Genomic DNA, 9,613 nt, shown 5'->3' with positions numbered 1-9,613 from the left:
TCGTATTTGTTTTTGTTTTGAAGTTAGAGAAGGAAACAATGAAATAGAAAAAGAAGAGAATATGAAATATAATTGTGGAAGTGGGAAAAGAAAAGTCACATGGAATTTAAGACTTTGTCTGGGTTTTACTAAGAATTGAAAGATAGAGATGACATGATGATGAAGTTGTCGTGCATGGGAGTTATGAATTTCTATGAAGAGAAAAAAAATATAAAGTGATGGATGGCAGACACGAGTTTCAATTAATCTCATATTGCTGGTCCACAATATCAGCAAAATCATGGATATCATCCACGACTTCTTAAAAAGTTATATTAGTTTCATAAATATTTCAAAATCTATCCTAAATATGTAATAATGTAGTTTGATTATATTATCCCACTAAATTTTCCACTAAGAGGCTATATTCATTTTTTAAGCAACATCTTCCTCATTCACATTCTCCTACCTTATCACTATAATCTTCTTCCCATGCTTGACATCTTTCCACTTAGTGGATAGAATCCAACACTAATGCTTACATATGGCATATAAACTTTTTTAAAGGTTGATTTTGTAATAATTTTTTAATAAAATAATATTAAAAATACAAAATTTTATTTTTTCCGTGGGTAGCAAGTGTTAAATTAATTTAATAATCAATATGGTCCATGTACTTGAAAGTTACTAATCTGAATGAAAGTGTCTAATGCGATTAAAATGATTAGATTAGTAGGGGTTCTGTCAACTCCCTCCCCTTTCACTTCATGAGAAGTTTCCTATATATTAACTTCTCTGACTGATGCATTTAAGGGAATAGTGTGGCAATTCCATTCTGAACACAATTTAGTTCATTTCTATTCTTACGAATATAAATTAAAAACAAGATTAAGATTCTTGGTTTTGCATAAAAGAAAATCCAGTGCATTGTTATAGTGCAGAAGTAAGGAAACTGAATTCCTAATCATCAAGAAACTCTTAAGGGAAGGAGGAGAGGTGAAAACAAAAGACAATCAGAAAGTGCAGTATAAAAGAAAACACCAACATAGAATAACAATAGAACCAGGTAATCCTTAACCATATTTATTACATGTAAATGTCATAATGTCAAAATCCTAAATAACCATGAAAGGCTAAAGTTTTGAAATGTCTAACCCGGAGGATCTCAACCCCTTGATAGATATACTCATTAGAGTTCTCATCATTCATATACTTAAATACACCTTTTATTGCAAACTGAATCCTTTCACTTTCTTGTTCTCTCTATCTTCAAGTATGGCATTGAAGAAGAGAAACGTCATTATTAATCTGATACTACCACTGATAGTATTGTTTCAGATTCAGACATGCAAATCAGATATAAACCGCGCAGATTTTCCAAAGGGCTTTACATTTGGCACAGCTTCTTCAGCTTTTCAGGTTTCTATCTACTTCCTCATCATTTAATAGCTACCACCCATTGCATTTTTTTATCATATTTCAGACCATTAGACAAGTTTTGTGATTTTTTATGAGGAAAAAGGTGTATAAGAGTGTTCTACAGTATAAGTATATCATTTATCCTTCATTTCAAATATTATTGATTTTTAAATAAAAGTAATATAAATGAACAATGGATAATATACTGTCTATAATTTTTACATTGTTCACTACATAAATATTAGACTCATTTTCTTATGTATTACTTCTTTCTATTTAATATCTTTTATAGTTTTTTTTTTACATTTTGAAGGCTTAATCAAAACTTTCTCTCTAATTTTATCCTATTCAATTGTACTAGCATCCCTTTTACACCATCAATTTATTAAATGGTCAATTCTTAATATTTCAGTGGGGAACATATATTTCATTTAAGAGTTTGTGTTGGGTAGAATGAGTATCAAAAATACAATTGGAAATTTTCAATGAAAAAAGATAAGAATCAAGGAAATAATGAGAATGTCCGTGGATAAATATCAATTTCAATATTTGAATTGAAGATTCACCGTGTATGGATGAAAATAAATATAGATGCTTTTCCGAAAAATTACTTTTCTGAAAAGCTATGAATAGTGTTTTTTTCTTGCAGATAAATGCTTTTAGTGAAGTTCAATCAAACAAAGAAATACGTCTCATATATTTATTTTATTAAAAAAGTCGAACAAATGGTCAAAAAAGCAAATATTAATAAAGAGAAGATAGATATTATTATTAAACAAAAATATAAAAACAGAGAGAGGATAAAAATGTGCTATTATGATATGTTTTCATTTTTTTTTTGCATTTGTCTCTTCATTAACAGAGAGAATCGTAATTCATTGCATAGAATAAAGATTTTCTTCATTAATGAAGAGACAAATAATTAATTTTACTTGTATTTTGAATGATAAAAGTATTATTTTATTATATAAAAATAAAATATTATATTTTCTTTTGTTTGGTGATGTATCTCTCCATTTTGAATCCTAACTCATCACTAGTTATTAAATTAAGTTCTCTCTAAAATTCGAATGAACCAATTTGTCCAGATCATTTTAGCACTATAACATTTTTATACTTTTGGTATGAATTATTTATATATTATTAAGAATTAAATATAAATAATAAATAATAAATAATATGATTACAATATATAAAACTAATTAAGTTACCTTTTCTTCTCGTAAAATCTTGAGTTTAATAAATATGTTTTGTCATCACTCATCACCTTCTCCATCTCATTATTCTCACCCATCCCTCCTTGCATGCAAACCCCACCACCACCCTAAATAGCAAAAGCCACACTAAGAGAAAACCCTAACCTCATCTTGATCTAACAAAAGGGGCAGACCGAGGTTCTCATTCTGGTTCATACAAATTCACCATCGCATCTTTCGTCTCGAATTCTCTCTTACCAATCCCTCAATCCCATATTTATGGCTTCCAAATTGGTTCAAGAGTGATGCAGGTTTACTTGCGCTGATTTTGTTTTCATTGAGAGGAAAGTTGAAGGAATAAGGTGATGTCATTTTGCTCTTGCTTCCCCACCACTTTATTTATTTATTTCAAAAGTGAAACCATATCTTTTGGTTATCAATTTTACATTTGTCACACTTAACGAGATCTACTCATAGTTCAGTGCTGAAATATAATGAGAAATGAGATTTAAAAATTTCTTTATTAAAAATTAAGTTAAAATAATGATTGTTAGATTTTTATTTCTATTACATGTCACAATCTTAACATAGTAATGAACTAGAAGATCCAAATTCATTTTTAACCGGTTACATGTGAGTATTTTAGTCAAACATAAATGGTGGTGGAAACAGTACTTTGGACTAAAGTGGATTTTTTAAAATTTTAAATTTGAAGTGGTAGACACTAAAATCTTAATTGATGAAATTATTCTTTTACTCTAAATATAAAGCTTTCATGTAATTAGCACAAGTTTATCAAGAATGTATAAATATAGTGATATAAGACTTTATTGGATCCCTAGATAAATCAAATATCAAAGTTTCAATTATTAAGAATGACACTTATTGGAGAGCAAAAAAATATTAATTTTTAACTCGTAAGGGAATATTATTGGTCCTTTGTAGTCACTTTCATGAGTAGAGTTTGAGCGAGGCCCACTTGATTTAGTGCCAGCAGGGTTTGAGTTGGACACCTGGGCTTTAATCAAAGCCTAGGAGCTACCAGTCGTAAAGTATATATTTTAAAGTTTACATGTATGAATCCAACTATTATATTATACTAATATAGTTTGGAGACAATTTTTTGAAGTTGTTAAAAGTTTTATATTCTGATTGCATAAATGAAAAATGATATAGATATAATGGTAATGTAGAGGCTTTAAACTTCCATCCACCTAAAAAGTGACTAGTTCTTAGATATTGACCTTGATGAAATATTTTTATCTGAAAGATCTTCAAAGAACCATGATTATGTTAAGATCGGTCTAGTTAACTTTGATAATAAGTAGAAATTTCCTTCAATTTACTATTTTGAGAATAAAAATCTCAATTGAAAAAAATGCATTTATAGTAATGAATAGTTTAGATATGTCTTAAAATTTCTTTAAAAAATGTCAGTCTAATGCACTTCTTTATATAGCCTTACTGAAGAAGCTGTTTCTGCATGATTTTCAGATCACAAGGCATATAAATTTATCATTATGTTGAGACTCATCATCAATTTTAAAATTTCAATATTTAAAATAAATTAAAACAGAATCATATTTTTACATGGCAAACATATAAAAGACTCGCATATAAGTATGGAAAAGAAGAATACAGGAGTGTGACTATAGGTATTACATTTTTATGTTCTGGACAAATTTTTGTGATGCTTTAAATAATATTGTTGAGTTCCATCTAGGTTGAAGGAGCAGTGAAAGAAGATGGAAGGGGACCATCTATATGGGATACTTTTTCACATACTTCGGGTAAGATACTATGAGAGCATATTTATATGAAGATATTCATTTCAGATTACTTGTTCTTAAGAACTTAACATTTATACAATTATACTCATTTCAGTTTCCCTTTTCATACCTTGTTTCATTTGAATTCACGTAAAGGAGTAAGATTGGTGTCTAACATGAAATTCTTAATATACCGCAGTGCTGGCTGACAATTACCTTACATTATGTTGCAGGCAAGATAACAGATTTCAGCAATGCCGATGTTGCAGTAGATCATTACCATCGATTCGAAGTATGTAATGATCAGTACAACTATAAATATGGAACATAATTGTTGATACATTTTTTTAGTTCCAACTATAGATTTCAGACCGAAATTATGTCACACACCTATGTCCATATACAAACTTATGCACCCAAACTATACACTCAAACCTCACAATCAATTGCAGAGGTCTTTATAACCCAAAATTTTTGCAGAGGTCTTTACTTGAAGATGAAGCTAGCATCTTCATACCCTTTTTCCAATGTGTATGATAGTTTGTCAATTTACCCTTGTCTATCTTCCACCAAACTATTTCAGTCCTTGATGTTTTTGCAAAATATAGCTCATTAATGATATTCCTTAGAATGAAAACTTTCAGTGTTTTTGTTTGCGGTCAAATGTTATATGAACAAATTAACTGGAATTCTTCAATTCTAATGGCTCTCTTTAGATGGTCCTGGAAAGGAACTAATTCAAGCTAAATACAACTTCATTGCTATTATTTTAACTCTTGGTCAAAGGTTGTATTTCTAAACTTGAAGTTGTTTTTTTATGCAGGAAGACATACAACTTATGAAGGACTTGGGGGTGGATGCCTATAGGTTTTCCATTTCTTGGAGTCGGATCTTTCCCAGTAAGCATTTTGTGCTCATTGCTAGTAGATATATTACAGTTCAGTTGAATTATAGATTATTGACATTTTGTTGAATATGCTCACATTGTTTAGTATGAAACGAAACTGCTTAAGATGCCCGCAGAGGCAGTGTAAATATAGAACATCAATTCGATGAATTATTTGGTAGTAATAGTACTGGTTAAATAACTAATTTGCTGATTTGAAAACTAATATAACTACTTCTAACTAACACTATCCATACTCGTATTATTAGTCTACCCATGGTAATAAATATATACATGTTATACCCCATTTCAGGATAATAAACAAGATGTCTTCTTGTACTGAACTACTAAACGAACTTTGACCCTTTAGTGTTTCCGCTGGATATTTTTAGCACAAATTTTTTGATTGATTAATTATGAAGTATATTTCTAGCTACTTTGAAAGCTTAAGTTCAGGTGTCCACAGCTTCTAGAAGATTATAAAATGTTCTAAGCGCATCTTAAAATTTTTGTGTTAGACGGATCCGGGGCAATCAATCAGGCAGGAGTTGACCATTATAATAAAGTCATTAATGCATTGCTGGCTAAAGGTAGATCTCGTTATCCTTGTGCAATTGTTAGAATTCTGTATTTCAGTTTTTGAATTAAAAGAAGTTCAATCTATGTATACTGTCTACATCTTGCGAGTGCGGAGTTATACGTATTAGCATATATTATTTCACATTTGTATCCTCTTGATCCTCTCCATGTCCATTACATTTGCAGGAATTGTACCGTATGTGACCATGTACCATTGGGATCTACCTCAAGCATTGGAAGACAAGTATCTGGGATGGCTTAGCAATGAGATAATGTATGCATTGTTATACATCAATCATACTTTTGGTGTTTGCAAATTTATTTAGTTCTTCTAAATGATAATATTATACTATATGCTTATAATATACATGAGACTTGTGTGCTACATACAGAAATGACTTTGCAAATTATGCCGAGGCATTGTTTCAGAAATTTGGTGACAGGGTTAAACAATGGATCACATTCAATGAACCCCATTCATTTACTGTACAAGGATATGATACTGCTCTCCACGCACCTGGACGATGCTCCATTCTCCAGCTTTGTAAAGCTGGGAACTCTTCTACTGAACCATACATTGTTGCTCACAATGTCTTGCGTTCTCATGCTTCTGTAGCAGATATTTATAGGAAAAAATATAAGGTAAAGTTCAGGAAATTGAGATAAATTTATGATTATATGAATTTTATTTGGTAGCTGTAAAGGTGAAACCTAATTAAGAAAGCAATTGAACAAATCAGATTTAAGGCTGAACCTAGTGAAATATCATGTTAAAATTTACAAAAACTTGTTCTTGTGTTATTTATTAAAATTTTAATAGTTATCACACTTTTTTAAGGCTTATACAAGTGTAAAATTTCATAGTGTTGTCCAGTTATCCTATTGCAATGATGCACAGATAATTAAAAAAAAACTTATATGTAATTAACATGGTTATTCCGTAGAAGGTACAAGGTGGATCGCTCGGAATAGCTTTTAATGTTGTGTGGTATGAGAATGAAACAGATACTCAAAAAGACATTGATGCAGCTCAAAGAGCCCAAGATTTTCAATTAGGCTGGTAAGTCTTTCACATATATCAGTTAGATTGAAAATTTCATATTTTCTAGGGAAGCTCATTAAATGAATGGCTGAATGAGAATAAGTAAGGGAGTATTGTTTTCATGGGATTTCCTATGTAAGATTTGTATGAAAAACCTACCTATTGCTTAAATTTGAATATGAGGCCTACACTTTGGTTCAAACTAAATTGTTAAATATCTTGATGTCAGGTTTCTTGATCCTTTGATGTTCGGAGATTATCCGAGCTCGATGAGAAGTAGAGTAGGAGACAGGCTTCCAAAATTTTCTGAAGCAGAGGCTACTCTGCTTAAGGGTTCATTAGATTTTGTGGGAATCAATCACTACACCACTTATTATGCAAGAGACAATTCTACTAATATTGTTGGGGCTGTTCTCCATGATGCCACTGCAGACTCCAGTACCATTAGCCTTCGTAAGTATTTGACACAATTTTCTCATGGTATAGGAGAATATATCATTTTCCTAATACCTTATCAGAGTGCTTTAAATCTAGGCTCTTTTGCGCTGTCACTCATTGTTTTCCTATCGTTTGCTTTCAGCTTTCAAAGGTACAAAACCTATTGGAGAAAGGGTAAGTCTTACACAAATGAAGCATTTTTCTTTGGTCTTCTTGAGATGATGAGACCATAAGGTCATGATGATTGACTCACTATTTGATTGAGAACTAAAACATAAGCAGAGCAATATAGTTCATTATCTATTCAATTTCTATATTATTCACAGAAGAAATTTATAAATTCCAACTCGCAGGCAAATTCTATATGGTTGTACATAGTGCCACAAGGCATGAGAAGCTTAATGAACTACATCAACAAAAAGTATGGGAACCCTCCTGTTGTTATCACTGAAAATGGTAATCCTCAAACTCTTGCATTCTTCCAAAACTCTGAAGTGAGATTCACCATTAAGAAATTTAAGTCTAGCATAAATTACATAGTTGATACTTAGTATTTATAGTAATGTATCAAAACATGCATAAGCTAGCATTGATTCACAATAGTGCTTTTACAGGTTTGTGGATGTCATGATAAGATTTCAAAATTATATATGACAAGCTTTGCATATTTTTACTTTACACAAAAAATGTTATATAAGATAAATTGTTTTGTTTGTTTTTGCAGCTAGACCAGCATTTTTTGCTTAATTGCAATAATCAAATAAAAGTTGTGAGATAAATCTTATTTCTTGTTACTCTTGGTTGTCACAGGGATGGATGATCCAAACAGCCCATTCACCTCTGTTAAAGATGCTCTAAAGGATGAGAAACGAATTCGGTACCTCAATGGTTATTTATCTGCATTACTAGATTCTATCAAGTACGTCCTGAATCATGCAATAATTTCTCGTATATATGGCTCTGTTACTCAGGACATTCGATGAACAACTTTTTCAAGTCATTTACTAATATATGTTAATTTGATTGATTGCAGAGATGGTTGCAATGTGAAAGGGCATTTTGTATGGTCAATGCTAGATAATTGGGAGTGGACTGTTGGATACAGTAGTAGGTTTGGTCTTTATTATGTTGATTATAAGGACAAGTTGAAGAGATACCCTAAGCAATCAGTGGAATGGTACAAGAACTTCTTGAAAAGAAACAAGTAACTGCAGAAATGTTCTTAATTTGTAATGTTATGTTTGGAATCTTTAAAATTGGATATGATTTAAATAAAGTAAGTTTAATGTGTGGAAAGTAATTGTAACAAATGGTTTATTTATGATGAAGATTTGTGATATTCAGGAATTATTTGGTTATTTGGATTCTGGAATTTTGAAGACTCATTTTAGTGAATGAAATCTTTAGCAACATATTTTATTATGAGAAAAAAAAAAATATAATGATAGTGTAATTTTTTTTACATTGTCATTGTATCATTCATCATTAATTTCAAGTCATCATTCACTCTTTAAAAATAGTAATCCAAATGAAGGTGATGATACAATGACTGTATATATATTTTTGTATATATATTACACTCTTTTATTATTCACAATGCAAAAAGTTTAGACTTTGTATTTTAATTTATAAATTAAAAAAATTTATTTAGTATCAACTAAATACTTAATAGAATTCGAAATATACTTATATTTTGGAAAATAATTGTATTCTCTGGTGTGTATTAAATGCAGATTATAGTGATAGAAAATACCTTTTTTAGTATGATTTAATATGTACACATTGACAGTGTAAATTATCTACCATTGACTCTCAAATAAAAGTAATACAAATTAAAAGTAATACAATTTTTTTTTCGGTGTATAGATTTTAAACTTTGTATATGTTGAAAGCTGAATGAATCGATCGAGAAGATATAGAATGAGTGCGGGATCCATGTTAACTCTATTAATCCCCACGCTTCCATTTTCAATAAGATTCAACATCTTTTATAAAATAGAATATGAATTAAATTTGTAAATTGATTTATTTTCTGTTGAAATATTAACATTTATATTTGGATTTAAAATGACCAATTTTTTTAATTGATTTTACTTTCTGTCCTTAATTAGAGCAGGTTGTAACTACATAAATTAACGAACTAAAATCAAGTTAAATGTACTGAGATTTAGTTCAATTTTAAAATGAATACCAATCATAGTTAAAAGGATTTCTAAATATGTAGAATGGGTCAAGGTAAGAAACGTATTGGAACCAGCTATATATTTGCGAAAATGTTAAAGAAACGGATACATGCTTTATTATG

The 9,613-nt window shown here is 30.1% G+C and overlaps 1 protein-coding gene across 2 annotated transcripts; it reads left to right on the top strand.

The window, feature by feature from the left end:
* Nucleotides 1,196-8,662, top strand: LOC109333249 (beta-glucosidase 40-like). 2 transcript variants are annotated; one of them, XM_019568625.1, is made up of 13 exons: nucleotides 1,196-1,398; nucleotides 4,318-4,384; nucleotides 4,597-4,655; nucleotides 5,187-5,262; nucleotides 5,768-5,839; nucleotides 6,015-6,102; nucleotides 6,221-6,470; nucleotides 6,773-6,888; nucleotides 7,100-7,323; nucleotides 7,451-7,482; nucleotides 7,662-7,764; nucleotides 8,119-8,227; nucleotides 8,342-8,662. In XM_019568625.1, exons 1-13 carry the CDS (start codon nucleotides 1,255-1,257, stop codon nucleotides 8,514-8,516), a joined length of 1,515 nt encoding a protein of 504 aa, XP_019424170.1. In that variant the 5' UTR covers nucleotides 1,196-1,254; the 3' UTR covers nucleotides 8,517-8,662. The 2 variants fall into 2 exon arrangements, with proteins under 2 accessions (XP_019424170.1, XP_019424171.1); XM_019568626.1 differs by lacking the exon at nucleotides 1,196-1,398 and adding an exon at nucleotides 2,673-2,956.

This window comes from Lupinus angustifolius, chromosome LG18, assembly GCF_001865875.1.
Source record: "Lupinus angustifolius cultivar Tanjil chromosome LG18, LupAngTanjil_v1.0, whole genome shotgun sequence".
Taxonomy (NCBI): Eukaryota; Viridiplantae; Streptophyta; class Magnoliopsida; order Fabales; family Fabaceae; genus Lupinus; species Lupinus angustifolius.
The sequence above is the reverse complement of the archived record's forward strand: the minus strand, read 5'-3'. Positions and strand labels throughout refer to the sequence as shown.